Source organism: Hesperophylax consimilis, chromosome 16 (genome assembly GCF_061612785.1).
Source record: "Hesperophylax consimilis isolate HC1 chromosome 16, BYU_Hcon_1.0, whole genome shotgun sequence".
In the NCBI taxonomy this organism is placed as follows: Eukaryota; Metazoa; Arthropoda; class Insecta; order Trichoptera; family Limnephilidae; genus Hesperophylax; species Hesperophylax consimilis.
In genome coordinates this window covers 33,964,530-33,984,044 of record NC_142851.1, presented here as the reverse complement: position 1 = coordinate 33,984,044, position 19,515 = coordinate 33,964,530, and the positions used below count along the sequence as shown (strand labels likewise).

Below are 19,515 nucleotides of genomic sequence, written 5' to 3'. Positions count from 1 at the left end.
TTAACACATTGACTAATGAATTAAAAAGCCCAACACGGCGAAATAGCTGAAAAATTATTCACTATTTTGCAATATTAATGATTTGGCAGAAGATCCATATTTATGCTTTGTAAAAACTGCATTTCTTAAACACTATTTTAGTAATTTTCACTAAAAACATAAATAACTTTATAGGGCTCATACACTTGAGCTTTACTCTGATGGCTTAGTCTATTTCACCATGCATTCCTAACGTAAATATATATTTGCCGTAATAGGCCAAGTCACAGGAATATAGCGTGGCCTGTCACAGACATTCTTGGTAGTTTATTTTTACTCATACAAAAATACATTCAAGTACTGAGAAGGAATCAAAAATAATATTTCTATTTAACTCCTTGAGGTACGAACTTTTTTTTCTTATTTTTTACCTTTTTTTTTTTTTAATCAATTGATGTAACTTATAATAACGAGGAAAAAATATTTAAAAAAAAAATTGGACTGAAGGCTTTTCAGGAATGAGGTGGTCAAAATTTTATACCACAGTACACATGGGAAAAAAATATTAGGTTCAAATCAAAAGTTTATTAGAAATAAAAAAGGCCATTTTATATGACTAATTGTGGAAATTTTCAAAACAGTTTTTATCTTTTTTTACACAAAGGGGTACTTTGCAAACACAACATATCCAGTTGGAACGTATGGGCCTGTCTTTTGTACTACAATTCGCACAACGACGTGAAGTAGTATGTTCTGGCCGGTGGGCGCTATTTTTCAAACGTATTTCAGGGTCCACGTAAGGCTTATGTCTCTTAATTTCCACCACCTCCGATGTGGACCCACGCTTTTTGGTGCATTTCAGCTCCTCTTCAGCCAAAAGTCCTCTGTAAACTTGCCTCCTGAAATCTTTGAGCCTCAATGGATTGTCTTTGTCAGCCTTACCCAACTTGCAGAGCTCTGTGTAAACAATGTAAGAATTTACAATTGTTGCATCTAAAAAGTGGAAAAATAAACGATGCCACCATTTTTTAGACTTTCTGTTTATCGAGTAAACCGCCTTCTTTTGATCAAACTTGTCCACATAATTCATGCAGTTGTTATAATTATTTAGAGCCAACGGACATGGCACCCTTGTGATCTCACCAGTTTTCTCTTTACGGTTGACATGCATGGCATCCTTTGGGTTGTGAAAGTTTGAAAGGAGGTGTACAGCTCTTCTATCTCTCCATTTTATCATGGAAATTCCTGTATCACTCACGTACCAGTCATATTCACCTCTTTTTAGGTTTTTATCATCCTTCATCTTAGGCAAATATTTTCTGGTTGATTGGACAGTTCCACATGAGCGAATATTCATATCTTTCAGCTGTTTTTGTAGGGGGTAGCAATTAAAATAATTATCAAAGTAAACTGTGTAGTTACGACCTTGAATAGATTGACAAAAATTTAAGACAACTCTTGGCCCTAAGTTAGACTCAGCGTAGTCACCAATTTTTCCTGTGTATATTTCAAATTTTAAGTTGTATCCATTTTCTGCACACATCATCCAGATCTTATAGCCTCTTTTAATGGGTTTTTTGGGCATGTATTGCTTCAATGTGCTGCGGCCTTTGAATTTGACCATGCTCTCGTCAATTGCCAAAGTAGGTGATGGCTTGTAATTTCGATCAAAGGTGTCTGACAAGCAGTTCAACAAAGGCCTTATTTTATATAATTTATCGAAATTAAGTTGACCTCTAGCAGGCATCAATGAATTGTCGTTGAGATGAAGGTTTGACAACAGCCAGCCAAACCTATGGACTGTCATAAATCTTGAAATATAGGGGTCGTGTAAATCAGGGGACGATGACCAATAGTCTCTATAACTGGGGGATTTTTTAATTCCCATTACTAAATTTAGTGCAATGAATTTTTTAATTTCCTGAACGGTTGTGGGTTGGTGATTTTTCCCGACTTGTTGTGCGTATAGATTGGTCTGGAAGCAGATATTTTCAATCAAACTAGGAGTCATTTCAGAAAAATTTCCAAAGGTGTGGGATTTTCCATCGTAAGAAAGTCATTATGTAGTCCTGTTTCTTCACGGAATTCACCAGGGAGGGCGGTATTGAACGTACGGCTCCATTTAAGCACGACTATAATCACAGGTATGACAGGTGTAGATGCAGTTGTGCCTGGAACAGCAGCGGTGGATGACAAAACGGACATTGAGATATTAGGACTATACTGGGCAGATGGAGAAGACGATACTGGTCGGTTACGCGTACGCGAAAGATGAACATCAAAAGTAGATGGTGATTGTGAACCAGAAGGGCTGGATGTGCCTGCTATAGGGTGATCTAGTGTGGTAGATGAAGAAGACGCCGGGATTTGATTCTTCACACAAGATAGAGGCAGTTCATCATCATCATCGTCCGAAGAGGCGCTAACTGTGACATTTGCTAGATGCTCCTCCTGTAGATCCTCTTCCTCATTGTCTGAGCACCCATAACAACTGTCATCATCAGAAGGTATCTCTTCTAAAAGTATTCCTGCGATTTCTTCTTGGCAAAGACCTTTCTTCGGCATGATGTATCTGTAAAATTATAAAATCAGAATAACCATGTTGTAAGACTAAAAAAATTACCTCAAGTACGGTGGTCGAAAAGCAAAACCACCAAAAAATTTCGATTTTACAAAAAAATACTATATTTATAGACATTTCTTATTGATAATTCGACAAATGAAATACAAGGGCACTAGAATTCATAAGAAATGGACAAAAATTCGAAATACATACCGTTATATTTCACTTTAAAGTCGGAGATCACAACAAACCACAATTCGCTGGCAATTGTCAAACACATAACTGCACATAACCAAACCGTGCAAAGCCACCTATTATCGCTATTGGAAACTAAATAGTAGAGAATCTATATCTCACATGGCATTTAAAAAACTTGTCAATAGATGGCCGTTTTAGCATAATTATTTATTTTCAAGGTGGCCGAATTTTGAAACCACAGTACTTCAAAGAGTTAATAAATACCCGGGCCTATATAACTTTATAGCCACTCGTTTTTATCGCCACCTAACCTCAAATTGTAGCTGTCACTTTGAAATGTACAAAACCATGTATTGTGGGAGAATTAGTAAAAATTTACTTCAAAATGCATTCAAACAAAAACGAAACTTTTCCAAATCCTGTATTTACTCTCAGATAAATGACCATGATTCGGATAACCTACGAAATATCGGTATTTTGGCTCACATCGATGCCGGCAAGTTTTATTATTTTGTGAACACTCGAATTGCATTATATAAAACTTTGATTTTGGGAAGTATAGCTAATAATCAATATATGTTTAGGTAAAACAACAACAACTGAAAGAATGCTGTTCTATTCTGGCACGATTCGTTCAATGGGAGAAGTCCACCATGGAAATACCGTCACGGACTACATGGAACAAGAGCGTGAACGAGGAATAACCATCACAGGTTTGTTTAAAACGTGTAGAAATCAACCATCTGTATTATAAGTCGCACAAATTATACTCCAATCAACCCGCTGTCTCCTATTCCTCTTCAGTCTTAATACGCACAGATTATCGAAATAACACTTTGCTTCAACTTAATTACTATAAGAGAAAACTATTGGCTTTGAGGGAGGTGCAAAATATGTACTTAAGTTCCAATTTCGCGTGGCATCCCACGGTATGCAATCGACGTAAACCAAATGCTGCGAGACCCTGCGCAGGAAAGTTCCACACTAAACTGCGCTGCAAACTTTTTTTTTTTAAATATTCTTTATTCAGTGCATTGTTTATTACAGTCATTGAGTATATTTAGACCACCAAGCTAGGCACATGCCCGTGTTGTAGTTGATTATATATAAAGTACACAAGAGTTTAAGAGAATATAAGAAGTATATAATTTAGAAAAAAATATATGAATTCAATTTACGAAATCAATGTAAGTACTATTAAGAAAAAAATAAACTGATGATATTTTATATGTGCGAGTTAGTGTTTATGTGAAGTACGTTAAAATAATTTGAAAGAATTTATCAAAAGTTTGAAATATAGAGGAATTCAAAAGAATACAAAAAGTATAGAATAAAAAAAAATAAGGAGTATAGAATTAAAAATAATATGAGAAGTTAATGGTTTTAAAAAAATATATGTATTTATATAAATAAAACAACAACCAACAAATACTGAAGTGACTCTAAAGTACATGAAACGTATCAGTGGTGTCAAACTATTTTTAATAATTAATGTAAAAAAGACTGTTACCTTACTATAGCGAACTTCATTTTCTTGCAGCTTTCGGTTTATGTCGATTGCTTACTGACCCATGGGATGACGAGCTTAATTAAAATTAATACATCTATGCGATATTTGCCGTGTTGAGTTCGTGCCATATTGTTATATCAGGAATACCAATTCTGGCAAATGTCACATTATACTAAAAATTGACAAATTCTTTTTACGTGATTACTGCACAAGAGTCTCATTTGCTCCCAACCATCTGAAGCCAGTGAGACTATGGCATCCCCAATTGGGGTATGTTGTACGACTGAAAGTAGTGGGGAGGAGGGGAAGTACCTGGCTATTCAGATCTGGTCACCAAACACAACTAAAGCCATTTCAAGCAACGTTCCAATTCTAAATGGTTGTCCTACACCAGGTCGATACTGAGAGTATCTTCCACTCTGGAACGTGCCGCAAATATACATTATTTTATTTTAAATGAAAAGGTCTCGATATATTCTATCAAGACCGCCACGGATGTTGTGAATTCTTTGCAGCGCTGCTTCTGCTCTTTGAAATATCCTGTCGGCTTTTCGGGATGTGATTTGTCTTTTGATTCATATGTGTACTTGAACGATCGATTCCTTGCACCTCTTGAGGAAAACCGGGCTGCCCAATAGATGATTCCTCTGACTCCAATCGGCGTACCATCATTTCATAATAATTTGAAGTAACAATAGATTTATTTGTTTGTTCGTTCCAGCGGCCGCCGTCTCGTTCAGCTGGAAGGATCACCAGTTCAACTTGATCGACACTCCTGGACACATTGACTTCACAATGGAGGTGGAGCAGAGCCTCGGGGTGCTGGACGGAGCCGTGGTGGTACTGGATGGCTCGGCTGGTATGTTTCCGTAAAGTTAATACTGCTCTTCTAGTACTTAATATAAATGTCGATCACTGTAGGGAACTATGTCACAACCCGATTAGCCGGTGTGTTGCGGGTCAAGGACGAATCTTTACCAAAGAATTCGTTTAAGCCATTGGAGAGGCCCGGTTTAACCTTTCCCTTACTGTGCTAAAAAAATCCACGCATTCTGGTACTGTGTAGTCAATACACATCTCAAAATAAGCGATTTAATATCGGAAAAATATGAATATTCATAGCTAATCGCTTATGTTTATTATATATTATATCAAAAGTGATAATAACTGTAATTTAATTGCTGAAAACATGAAAAACTATCGACAGATGCTAAAAAAACGTGCCAGGGGTCCACAACTAACGACGATCCGTGACCAACTGGCTGGCGGCTAGCAGTGCTAGCACACACAGCTATGCGGTCATAGGTATCGATGGTCTAAATAAAAATACAACTGCGGAGGTGTGGATTTCTCATGTTCCCGCATAGCAAACTAAAGTGGGACATCAATAGCGTGTCATTTCCTCGCACACTCTTCGCGTAGCATTGTCACACCGTTGATTGTATTGCATCCACTACTCTATTTGCAAGGAAGTGTTTCCTAGGATTGGATGTAAAAGTTTCTTATTCTTGTCGATGTTTTGTCCGTTTTGACAGTGAGTTTTTTCGACTACCGATACTACGACAATATTGCCGGCCAAATCTATTTCCTTCTCTCTCTGTTACACACATGCGTCTCTGTACTCACGTATCCACTACCAAAACTGTCTTTATATAAGTTTGATGGAGTTATTACAGTAAATCTTTTGTTTTGTATTGCGAATTTATCTTATACTCTAGGGCAATCTTAACTGTACATGATAATATTGACAGCCAACACCTTGCTCTGCAAGACTATTGGTGGCCAAGACAATAATTATTGGGCAATAGGCAATAATAATTTATCTTGCTTATTTTTGTCTCTGCTCTTGCCTGTTAAGTTACTAACTATCTAACCATCACACCGTTTCCCCGCAGGGGTAGGCAGAGAGGACGGACCGCCAAACAACTCGGTCTTGGCACACACTCCTTGCCTCATTCACATTCATATAACATCTTATACATATTCTTCTATTATTCTGACTCTTGACATGGCCCGACTCAAGTATCTGATTCACTTGGTCGTGCCATGTCTTCCTTGGGCGTCCCCGACTTCTGCTACCATTTGCATTTGCATCATATATTCTCCTTACACTCCTTTCTTCGCTTATTCGCTCTACATGCCAAAACCATCTAAGCGTCCCTTTCTTGATCTTACTCATTACGCTTACATCAGCCTTGCACTCTTTGCGGATCTCCACGATCTCGATCTCGATTTCTCACCCGATCATACATGCTTTTACCACCCATATGCCTCAGAGATCTCACTTCTATAGCAATCAGTCTACTTTCATCCTTTCTCTGCCAGTTCCATGCCTCACTTCCATACATAAGGGTAGGTACCAGTACCTACTCCATAGTAACTTCGCTTCTTTGAACAATTTTTTTTAGCGCCAGCTACGTTCAGTCCTCCATTAATGTGAGTTGCCTGCATTTACCCTTCTTTCAATATCTCTGTCAGCCTTCCCATCTCTCTAGAACATACTTCCTAAATACACAAACTCATCCACCTGCTCCAAGTATTCCTCATTCACAACTATATTGCACACTGTTTTCGTACTCTCTCTTTCAAACACCATGACTTTAGATTTACTTACATTTATCATTAACTCATTCTTCATACATACTTCATCCTAGTTAAGTTTCTGGCAAATATACCTTACGATGTTATGTACATTATGACTTGATAATATAATGCAGCTGTGTGAATGGTTGCGTTATCCATGTTGCGACTTTGAATGGCTTAGGTTTTTAATTCATTAGATCATACAACTATTATTTGTCTAAAATCTCAACAAGTACAAGCTTGAAACAATATGGCCAGCTCTTCCGCAGGTGTGGAGGCGCAGACGCTGACGGTGTGGCGCCAGTGCGAGGGACACCGACTGCCGCGCATGGCGTACGTCAACAAGATGGACCGCCGCGACGGCGACCTCCCCATGTGCCTCGAGTCGCTGCAGCAGAAGCTGGACGTCTTACCGCTGTGTCTGCAGCTGCCCGTCAGGAATGCAGCCGGCAATCTTACTGGTATATTGATATTCCATTATCTACTAACTCAAAACATTATTTTACTAAATCTAGTTAGTTAGTAAATAACGCTTTCTTGGAAATGGAAAAAATTGCAGATCCTTAGATAATCATGATATCTGACTTGTCAAGATTAACCCTAAGAAATTTAAACAAACGAAATACACATCTTTTTACATACAAATTAAACCTGGGTATGTTCGTGCCTTATAGACTCAAAAACTACTAAACTGGTTGCACTGAAAATTTCAAAGTTTGTTCTTACCAGCACCAGGAGTTTTTGAATGGTAGAAGGAGTCAGGGACGTCTGAGGAATACTTAACGCAATATCTCTGCACTGGAATGAAATACGGAGTCCAATTGATGTCGATATAATGTAGTTTGTTTAACAGTAACATTGTGGGATATAGAAGTGAATGGTGGAAGAAGTCGGAGACGCCCGAGAAAGACATTAGAAATAGCGAAGCATTACCGGGTCCACTAGTTTCAAATATCTAAATAGTATAAAATAAAGTCTATCCGCATATGTCTGTTTGTGCACTTAGTTCTTTTAAACTAGACAACGGATTTCAATAGGGTTTTCAGGGTTTTAGGGTTTATACATATAATACAGCATATTACACATATACAAAGTAGAGAAAAGTCGATGTTTTGTAATCAGTTAAAATAAAATTTGGGCGCTTGGATGTGAAAACCCTATCTAAATTCGTTGCTTAGTTTAGAAGAACTAAACGCACAGACAGATGCGGATAGTGACTTTATTTTATACTATGTAGAGATTATGGGAAGGTTAGGTTAGGTTAGGTAGGGTTAGGTTTATCGCTTTATCGCTTGTCAGAATTCTTGACACAATCAGTTCCAGTTTTGAAAATGACACTTAAGGTGAAGCTTAATGCTAAATTACTATTTTCGATGCACTTGAAAAAAAAATACAATTTTTTTTAATTTTATTTTATCTCTGACAGTTTCTCTTGATTAACTTTTTTCTTTCTTATAAATTTTTTCACAAAATAAATTTTGCGATAAACTATTCGTAGACTCCTTTTACCAAGCGATTTTTATACCTATTACCTATATTCGTGGTGATATTAAGACACTGAAAAAAAACGGAGACTGTGCGCAGAAAAGTAAAGTTCACTAAAGTTTGTAGAGCAGCCATTGTGGGATTTTTGCACAAGGTCTCCGGTTTTTATCGATTTTGTACCGTTACCGAGCTAGTGCGACGACGGACTAAGAATACACATGATTTGACTTGTGTTTTCCTCTTAAATTAAAAACTATTCCAAATTAATTGTACCAGAGTTACAATCACTCACAGACAGACCCACAACCGAAATGAGTATTTTTGATGATTGTTGTTCATCATCAACCCAGTAACATAATGCCAGGATGGGATTTGGCCTTTGCAAATTTTCTCTACTACCCCTTGTCCCAAATCATTCGCCTCCAGACCTCAGGCCTTCCCGTTCAGATCAGTCCATCCACATGTGACTCTGTCTGCCCATAGATCGCTTCCCCTTGGGCACCCACTTGTTCATGATGTTTACTGACCTGTCATCTGGCATTCTGTCCACATGGCCAGCCCATTAAAAAAAAAACTACATTAACTCCACAAAGATGACTCTGAATAAAACAATTTCCCCAGTGCCGAAGCTGTGTCGAGGGTCTTTTTGAGAAAAGAAAAGCCGGCAAATCATTCCAGACGAGTCGTAGAAACGACCCATTCTCATGTGACAAATGCCAATCATGTACAAATGATGGGGGCGTATTTGGCGTGTTCCTTGACTATGCACCGGTGCCAAAAGGATCAATGTTGATAGTTCCCCCAGAGCAAGAACAAGGATATCAATCCTACAGCTCTAAGGATTGCAATTCGTTTGTTAAAGGGAATCTATCAAACGGACCACCTGTATCTGTCGAGAGTCAAAGGTTTTTTTAGTATTTTGGAGCTAAGACCAGTTACATTGCATTCTATATGACCTATGGAATTTCACAGTGTTTTTATGGTAATTTAGATTGCCAATATGTAATGTTATGTTAACCTTATATTTTTTTTTAGCATTGATTGACGTCGTCAATCTGGAAGCAATTCAGTGGGGCGTTGAAAGTCAAGGAAAAAAATATGTTCGAACAAAACTGTCGGAAAAAGATCACGGCAAGATCTGGGAAGAAGCCGTGTCGTCCAGGAGACTCTTGGCTGATACTTTATCAGAAAAAGATGACGAATTAGCCGACATAATCATCAGCTCAGATTCCATGGATACAATCGATACCGCAGCCATTAAAAAGTCAATAAGAAAAGTAACTCTAAGTATGGATGCTTGTCCCATTTTATGCGGCAGTTCATACAAGAATATCGGCGTACAGACATTAATGGACGCAGTTATTGACTACATGCCTTGTCCAAGGGAGCGCAATCAACTTTACCATTGTTTTGGACAAAATCTCTGCGCTAAAGCGTTCAAAGTTCAGCACGATGACCGCAAAGGTGTTCTAACCTATTTCAGAATATTCTCAGGAGAACTTAACAAGGCGCAGAAGATTTTTAACATTGGAAAAGAAAGATCAGAACAGGTAACCAACCTTTTATGTTTAACAACATTACTTTATTTATTTATATCATAGAAAAAAACAGTACATTGGTTTCAGTGATGAAACAATATTACAGATATGAAATGTTTCATATTGGGTTCCTATAATATGTTTCCTTATAATGTCTTATTTGTGGTGGGTACATTAGGTAATTACCGGATGACATGTGTAGTGTAAAAATGTTTGTAGGTGTATATTTTGCATAACTGTTGGTGAGTGAAAGTATGTAGATGAAATATTAAAGATTATTTATTTATTTTCAGGGTACAGCATTGTATATTCCGTACGCTGATGAATATAAACCCGTGGATTCAGTTGGAGCAGGAAATGTTGCTGCGGTTAGTGGATTAAAAGTAAGTTGTTTGAGTCGCCAGCTTAAAGTATGTTAGTATTAATTTATTATTGGTTATTGATTATTATTATTTAATGAGCAGGCAGCACTCCGCTGATGCGCTCGTATCTGATTTCTCTCCAAATGACAATCTAATAGAGCTTTTAATTGATTTATATTTGTAGCATTGATGATATGTTGTATACACTTGTCGAATAGGGCAGTGAGAAGACAGTCTATCTTCTGAGGCCTTCAAGGCATTGTCAAGCCATTGGTAAACTTAAAGATTTGTACAAAATGATGCAGAGTAAGTGCCACAGAGTAAGTAAGACACAGAGCTGTCCATAGAGGCTAGGGGAACAAACCATGTTGCACAGAGCAGGGAAGTGGCATCGGCGTGTCTCTTTCTTATTTTGTTACATTATTTAATTATTTTGACACTTTTACAAATGTTTTATAATTTACTCACAGCGATAAACAAACACGTGAACGATGTGTGAACAGCTGACGGTCAGGTTAGAAACGGACATTCAAATCCTGCGCAGAAAAGTCCCACAATGTGAACTGCGGTGAAAACCATTACCTTACTTTAGTGAACTTTACTTTTATGCGCATGGTCTTGTTATTTCGATATTCGCTCGCTGGCGGTCAATGTAGAAATGATGTCGTAGTTTATGTCAAAAAGATTGTCATGTGATTTACCTCCACCTCGACGAAATGATACCCAGATTTCGCATTAGGGCATGTTTATCTCTTCTGACGCCAGTGTGCAGGGCTTTGTGGGTGTTTGTACTGTCACGTATTCTACATTAGTTCATGTCAATTAATTTTTTGATTCAATTCTTACAGATAACAATGACTGGGGACATCATATCATCGTCCCAATTGGTTGCAACTACCGCCAAGAAGCAACTAGCCAAGGAACTCAAAGACCCGAAGAAGCGCGAGAGCCTCAACATCCCTCCGTACCTGATGCACCGAATCTCCAATTACTTTGAGGGAGACTCGGCCAACACGGAGGAAGTGTCCGCCGCCATCTTCGGGGTGGGTGCCACCATCCCCGACCCCGTGTTCTACTGCTCAATCGAGCCGCCCAGCCTGGCCTTCCAGACCCCCCTGGACGTGGCCCTCGCCGAGTTGCAACGGGAAGACTCCAGCTTGAGATTGACGAATAATATAGAAACGGGACAAATGGTTTTAGCTGGTAAGTTTAACTGATTTTAGGCTGGAAGTAGTGCCACGCGTACATCGAACGCTGACCATCAGTCGCCGACTTCACCCGAATTCAGTCATTTTCATTTAATTAAGTTGTTTTTTTTAATATCGTATTCATCAAATTCTCACACTTCAAGCCAACATTTTAGCATAGCATCCTGATCTTTGCATAATTTACTAGATAAGTCCCAAAGACGAAGACAAAGAAGCATCTCAGTTATAGCACGCTCTGTTTCAATATTCATTTTATTTTAAGGCTGTACTCGTGCACCCCTATCAGTTCACGTGTTCAGCACTGCATTGAATGCTCTCAAACGTGAGATACATGATATGTGGTAAGAGCGTCGGTCGACTAATGACGTAGTGTTGGCGAGCGTTGGAATAACGTGACTTGCGGGCAGCTCTTCATTCATTCATCTACAAATTACGGTACGCGACCGATGTAAGCGTGAAACTATTTCCATCCTTAGTATATTTTTTCATGACGTCAGAGCTCATTGTCCTAGAGTTTTTCTGCTTCAAAACAATCAACAGATTAGTTAAGATGTATGTTATTTTACTCAAAAAAAAATTTACTTTCTGGAAAATGTTTTGAAATTCTAATTTATAAGTTTCTGAAGAGATCTTTTAAAACCATTTTAAGTATATACTATATGTTAAATTATGTCATGTTTTGTCAGGAATGGGCGAGCTGCACCTCGAGGTTATAAAGCAGAGACTCCTCACCGAGTACAAGATCGACGCAGAACTGGGTCCTCTTCAGATATCCTACAAGGAGACTATCATTTCGGAGTATAAGGAGACCCATGTATTGGATGACAAGATTGGAAACACCAAGCATTTCGTCAACCTCACCATGTCCGCCTACCCATCCACTAGGAAAGAAATTTTAAAGTGAGCACTTCATCTTTATAATTATTGATATAGTAGTCCAAGTTGAGAGGTCATACGTAAACCATTGACGATCGTCCTCTTCCTTCTCACACATCCTGTATCAAAACGAAAATGACAGAAGAAACTAGAATGATTATATCACGTACAACCTCTCGCTGGGACTGCTTTAAGTCCATTCGTACATGGAGATTCTTTAATAGCGACTCGAGTTTTGTGCGCATAACATAGCTCAAAATGAAAGCCTCAAATGACTTTTATTGCGCAGAATGAATAAACAAGCTGAACATTATAATAAAACTCAAGACCATATTTTCGTATCTCTCCAATATACATATAATTTTGTATTTTTATAACATTTCTCCGAATATAAGTAGCTATCCTGGGGAAGCTACGTAGGATAGATTTTTTACAGTTTTTTTAAGACACGTGGTACAATTTACAAAAATATAATTTTGCAAAATTCAAGTAAGTTATTATGAATAAAGTGTCAGTTGGCGCATGGCGGGTTCGGTGAGCAATGGTCAATAGTCCTAATAACTTACTGATTTTAGTTTTGAATGTATAATTTACGCAATTCTTAATTAACTTTTTATCTCTAGGCTTGATCAATCAACTCAGGAGAGCTCTTCAAATTTGTCTCACATCCGTCCGAAGCATATGACATCCATCCGGCAAGGCATCGAAGCAGCGTTACTTCATGGGCCCAAACTAGGGTGCCCCGTAAGTATAATATATATTGTACGCACTTTAATAACTTTACTTTGAAGATACTGGTATTCTGGTTGAAGATGGTGATAGAACATGGTGCCACAAGCTCGGTAAACAATATTTTTAAATTTTTATATTAACCCTCTCACAGAGGAGGCCCTGAGACAAATAACGCTTATGTCTTCTCGTTGAAGTGCTGTGTGGACGGTCTTTTTAAAGAAATGAAGGAGTGAACCTGGATCTTGAAGAGTCCCATGTTGAGGCCGGCACATCATTCTACAGCCGAGCCGTTTAACTAATCAAACCAGAAACCATCCTATGAGTCAAATGTCAACTGTGTACTAATGTTGGGCGCACCTTTGATGTGTTTCCCAACTGCACCGGTGCCGAAGGGATCAATGATGCTAGTTTGTCAGAGCATCTTCCATTGAAATTCCCGTAGAACACGGACAACATCTCCACCCGACGCCTGTGCTCTATAGATTGCAAACGGTTTGTTGTGTACTATTAGAGTATCTGCGGGCTCTGTATAGTACGCCCAGCTTCTGGGAAGCTAACTTGACTACATATCCACTTTTAGCTAGCGTGACTCTGTTTGTTGCCCCTACAAAGGTACGATTGTATAAATAGTGTTATTAAAATAATATATTGAAAATTTGGCAGATTATTGACGTCGGAGTTACACTTCATTGGTTGGAAGTAGGCAGAGGAACTTCAGACACCTTTGTAGCTGCAGCAGTGGCCCAATGCTTGAGAAAGGTCCGATTTATTTTACACTTAACTACTCTCGTGACAGCTACCCAAATTTGGGTAGCGCCGCTAATGCCCTTGAGCCATAGCTACCCAAATTTGGGTAAATGCTAAGGACGAGTTGTTTCGGAGAATTTGAACAATTCTTCAAATTTCAACGTTAATTTGCGAGTTCTGTGAAAGATATTTTCTAGTTCTGTTATTATTTCAGTTCTGTCAAGCAACTAGACTATAATGATATAATATCAGAACTTGAATAGGACTTTCACAGAACTCACAAATTAACGTTTAAATTTGATGAATTGTTCAAATTCTCCGAAACAACCGGCCCTTAATGTTTTTTCATAGAATTATTTACAATTTTTCAGGAGTGTCTATGCTAATCTTTTGAATCCAAACTGAAAGTGTGGTGTTATCTCTTTCTAACACCGTTTAAATCATTTATCTCATTCTAATACAAAATGAAATGGCATGAATTTTATGAGTCCGTATCTGGTTAACTATTTCACTCCTGTTGGACTAATCATTCATAGTTTAAATAATAGTAATGATTATGATTTCAGGTATTTAGCAATTGTGAGACTATTTTGATGGAACCCATGATGCACCTGGAGATAGTCTGTAATGAAGATCACCTCAGTAAGATTATGAGCGACCTTTCGAGGAGACGGTCTGCCATTCAGCACATTGGATACAAAGGTCACAATAAGGTATGTTACTATTGTTTTTCATTTTTGGGTTATTATGCCATTTTGCACTTCCTCCTTCTTTCAGACAGCTTTACAGTGTCCATCATCAGGGCAGATGTTTATATTGTAGTGAAGTGTGTGTTTATGTATGCAGAAGTGATTCCGGCTGTATTGCAAGCATACTCCTTTTAGAGCCGGTTTTTCCGGATAATTATTATACCGGATATCAAGTTAAGCTTAGCCCCGTCGTCCCTATTGATGTAAGCGGGCTTTTTGTGGATTTCAATTGCCTCCGTAATTCGGGATGGCGCGCATAGGTACAGAAGATGCCAAAGCTGGAGACATTCTCTAAATTGACCCAGCGAATTGTGTGGACTTATGAATGAAAGCTTCTATTAGAGACAACAGATGTCACTGCTCGTCACTCGCCACCGCCGCTCGCAGCTCTGCTGTTTCGCGGTACACTTCAAATAAATTAAAAATAAGACCAGTTGTTTAGGTCAATTGATGTTTGGGGGGTCAGTCCCAAGAAATGGCGTGATGGTTAGTTAGTTAATGCATTAAAATAAACTCTAATACATATTTTGTTGTTTCCATGTTTTTGCAGATAGTGGAATGCATCACTCCATTGGCAGAACTGTTGGGCTATTCCAAATATCTGCGCACGCTTTCCTCAGGAACGGCTTCCTTCAACATGGAGTTCCTTAACAACCAGCAAATGACTTCCATGGACGAGGATAAAGCCATCAGAACTGTGAGGGGATATTGATGCACACTTCAAATCGCTAGTCTTGTTATATAATTTTAGGTTAACATGTAAATATTAATAATTGTAAGTAGAATGAATTTTATGAAAATATTTAAATTAAATTATTAAGGAATGTGATACATTTTTGTTTTGTTGTGTAAACTATAAGTTATGTACATAAAATGTTATAATTATTATATTGATGATTTTACTCCATTTTTTGGAAACATTCATCCCAAGGATTCATTTCTGATATGTTCCTATCCCGTGATATAACGATAATAAGACTAGGCCTGGGAAAAACTGTTCTTTTCCGATATTGCCCAATACTGATATATTGGTCTGCCGGTACATATTAAGATATATTCACTGTTCCTAGATATTAGGATAATATATGTCGTAAGCAGTGCAATGCGAGTCGTCAACGGATAAAAAAAAGAATGCTTTCCATACAGTAAATCAAAATGATTAGGCGGGTGTCGTAGGTACTTGTTGTAGTGAATACATAAATATAATTGTTTTTTAGACATGATTATTATTTCTCACTAAGCAATTTCTTAATACATACCACAGACATAGGAATTAATAGACGAGAAGATAATGGCGAGGGGTAAAATCAACTGTTGAAGAACGAAGGGGGTTAAGCTGACTGTGATTCGTCAATAAATCAATCTGACAGTAAATAGGCATCTCGCATTATAATATCACCATTTAGTTCTTAAAAGTAAAATCTGCTTTTGAATGAATAGACATTTTTACATGGGAGCGCAAATTACTCGCCACGTTATGAACTAATTTGCGAAGTCCAAATTCGGTAAAGTAAATTTCTTTTGTTTGCAGAGTCGTAGTTAGTTTCAGAGTATTTAGTGAAGACACTTTTACAAATGTTTCATAATTTACTTACCCCAGTAAACAACGATGAGCACACTTGAGAATCGCTACATTGTGATGTGATAGTATATGTTTCTAAAACTGATCCATATAATACGGTGTGAATAAGCTTAAAATAAAGTAAAATAATGCTTACTTATGGAATGTAATACGACAATTGGGTTTATTCTCTTTTTCACATCTATTTTTACAAGTTTTCATATCACAAGTCAACATTTTGCCGTGTTATTTCGTAAAATGAACCGATGATGCCTCGACCATAGTTCGCACAAGAATGATGACGTCACGTTTTCAAATTTCACTTGAGGCCATACGCGAGCCCAGCCGGCTCCAATGGAACCGGTATGGGGAGTGGGGATAATAAGCTTTTAATCACTTAGGGCAGGTCTACTAATATTCATATGTCTATGATACATACCAATAAAAATAGCTTGGGTGATTTTTTGCAAAAACGTCATTGCTTAGATCAGGGGTCTCCAAACTTTTCAGCTGGAGGGCCACATTGACTACTCCAGTGAGTTCGGAGGGCCAAAACCGTTTTAATTTCTAGACACCCATATATTCTGTCCTAGGGAGGGGGGGGGTAGACAATAGAATTTTCAGGGATGAAAATAAAGCTTTAGATAACGTAGCTTTGAAGATAATTTTTGATACTCGTTTCTCAGACCTTGATATCGTTGCGAATCAAATAAAGATTTTTCAAAAAAATCCTCTTGATATATTCGCGCGGTACTTGTGGACGCAATGTATTGGTGCCAAGTACCTCGCCAACGAGCATATTTATTTAAAAAATTCGCGGAGTTTTCGCCTCTTCTGAGCAAGGTCTTAGCCATTAGCTGTCGCGGGTCCTTGATGACACTGGTCATAAGATATCGCGGGCCGGATGGGAGACACTGGCGGGCCGGAAACGGCCAGCGGGCCGTAGTTTGGAGACCCCTGGCTTAGATCATTCAATTATTATTTTTTATTATTGACAGAAAACAGGTTTGTTTATTTTTCCAAACCTTCAAAAAGCTTCCTATAATTATGTACCTGTAGACTCTGAATTCGGTCAAACAATAATACAAATAAAAATATCAATATATATGTACATACCATATTCAAAAGGAATGCAGTGTGGTACTGTTTCTTCGTCTGGGGTTATTATAAACAGTTAACGCCAAAGAAATTAGAAAATTAGCGGAATTACGAACAGAATTGAGACAGGCAGAAGAAATAATAAAAACCATCAGAGTGGCGTTCGTGCGACTGAAACGAAACTTTTAAGAAGATGTAGGGTTTGTATTGAGCACGAAGGTAGACATTTTGAAAAAATTTTGTGATTCAATAATAAACAATTGATGGCAATTATTATTTAGTTTTATTTAGCTCACACTTTTAAACAGGTTTTTTTTTGACTTATTATGCTTTTGTAAAATTTTAAGTATGACGCCGTAGAGATGGCTTAATGAAATTTACAGGGTTAATAGATGATAAAATCATAGTTTAATGAAATGAGCCACTTTTTAAAAACGTCTAGGCGTAATTTTTTTAGTGACTTTTTTTTTAAATTGTCCCTGAAAATTTTAAAAGTTTAGATTTTCAACAACTATTAAACATTTTTATTAAACATTTTTTTATGGCGCAATGGTATCAGATCGGACCACAATTGTTTTTGTGTGTACAAGGCATACTATTCACCTAATTAAGTCCCCGGATCGGCTTCCAGTTCCCTTGATGACTCCCAGCAGTGTGATCAGCTGCTCTGCGGTAATCCTCAATCAAACTTCTCCTACAGAGCTCTTGAAATGTTGAGATTCTTCTACCAGAAGGTTTTAACTTGAATGTTTCTCCAAAAAACTTAGTGGTTACTTACATCAGTTTAGCAAAGGAACCTCCCTTCCTAGGCGATTCGTAACTTCTGCCTCCCGTGTTAGTCAAAACACACTCCTCCTGTTCTCGTTCGCTCACAACAATCAAGCAAATTGTATCTATTCTACTGACAGCCCCGACACATGAGGTTTAGCGTTACTTTTGAAAATCCTTTTATATTTCAACTGGCCGCTTTCTGAATCCTGAATTTAACGCTTTTCGGCGAACCCCAAATAAAAATCTCACCTCGCTTATGTAAATCAACATCTTCCGCCATCTTGAGACCTTCTGCCGCTTCATCGGTTATCGATGGTAAAGAACTCCATCGATCACCGATGGAGTTCTTTACCATCGATAAGTCTAATAGTTATCTGACTGCAATATAAGGGTTTAACTATAGGGGTACCCCGTTCAAATTTTATTTAAAAATTCTCCAATCCTCAACGCTCCTGAAGTAAAATTTTTGGGAGTAACATTTGATAGGAAACTTAAATGGTCTTTCCATATTAATAATTTAGTTACTAAATGCGAAAGAAATTTAAATATCATCAGATCTGGCGTTTGGTGGGGAGCTCACCCTACTTGCATTAAGTTGCTTTACAACGCACTTATTCGAAGCCATCTCGATTATGCCTGCCCACTTTTTAGTACTGCCTCAAAAAATGTACTTGATAAATTAGACAAAATTCAATCTAAATCTTTGCGAATTATAACTGGAGCGATGCAATCGTCACCCATCAATTCCCTTCAAGTAGAATGTTCTGATCCTCCTCTTTATTTAAGGCGTCAACTATTTGCTGACAAATTTGTTCTTAAATGTTTAAATTCTAAATGTCATCAGGTTATCCCCAGCGTCTCGTTGTTCATTGACTCAACCCATTCATCTACAAACAGAGCTTCAACTAAACCTCTTCCTGACATCTGTAAAAATTTTAAGTCTCTCTCAGAGCTTCACATCATCCAAAATGATCTACTTCCCTTATACAAATTAAAATATAGTCACGTCACCCTATCCCCAACAATAATAGAAGGGATCAGAATCCCTAAAAGTCATTCCAATCTCCCGGCCCGAACTGTCAATAATATGTTCAATGACATTATTTTATCTAAATGGCCCAACTTTTCTCTTTTATTTACTGATGGATCCAAATCTCCCGACTCTCCTAACTGTGGTATAGGTATTAACGTTTACCACAATAATTCTAATGACAGAATATTTCATTCAATTTCAAATCAATTTTCAATATTTTCAGCCGAGTGCATTGCAATAATAGAATCTCTCAAATATATAATCAAAAATAATTTTGAACATTCCCTCGTTCTCTCTGACTCTCTCAGTTCCCTCCAAAAACTTAAATCCAGTCCTCTTCTTCATCCTCATGATCACTTTGTATGCCTTATTCGAGAGATGATAGCCTCGATTCAAAGCTCTGGTAAAACTGTAACTCTGATTTGGATTCCTGGACATGTTGGTATCATGGGTAATGATATTGCGGATGCCTTGGCAAAACAAGGAGCGTCCAACCCTGTTGTTACCCTCGTAAACCACATT

The 19,515-nt window shown here is 37.8% G+C and overlaps 1 protein-coding gene across 1 annotated transcript; it reads left to right on the top strand.

Moving 5' to 3' along the window:
• The first annotated feature begins 3,051 nt into the window (after positions 1-3,051).
• mRRF2 (mitochondrial ribosome recycling factor 2) lies at positions 3,052-15,346 on the top strand. The gene is made up of 12 exons (XM_089640765.1): positions 3,052-3,236; positions 3,325-3,453; positions 4,972-5,109; positions 7,103-7,294; positions 9,354-9,868; positions 10,150-10,239; positions 11,067-11,421; positions 12,113-12,326; positions 12,926-13,046; positions 13,698-13,793; positions 14,348-14,494; positions 15,081-15,346. The coding sequence occupies exons 1-12, from the start codon at positions 3,077-3,079 to the stop codon at positions 15,240-15,242; spliced, it is 2,319 nt and encodes a 772-aa protein (XP_089496891.1). The 5' UTR covers positions 3,052-3,076; the 3' UTR covers positions 15,243-15,346.
• The last annotated feature ends 4,169 nt before the right edge of the window (positions 15,347-19,515 follow it).

Excerpts from the sequence above, each read along its gene's own strand:
- mRRF2 (XM_089640765.1), top strand. The coding sequence starts at position 3,077 with ATGTACAAAACCATGTATTGTGGGAGAATTAGTAAAAATTTACTTCAA. Across the intron at positions 3,237-3,324 it reads TTTGGCTCACATCGATGCCG|GTAAAACAACAACAACTGAA; the intron begins GCAAGTTTTATT and ends ATATATGTTTAG. Across the intron at positions 14,495-15,080 it reads GATACAAAGGTCACAATAAG|ATAGTGGAATGCATCACTCC; the intron begins GTATGTTACTAT and ends ATGTTTTTGCAG.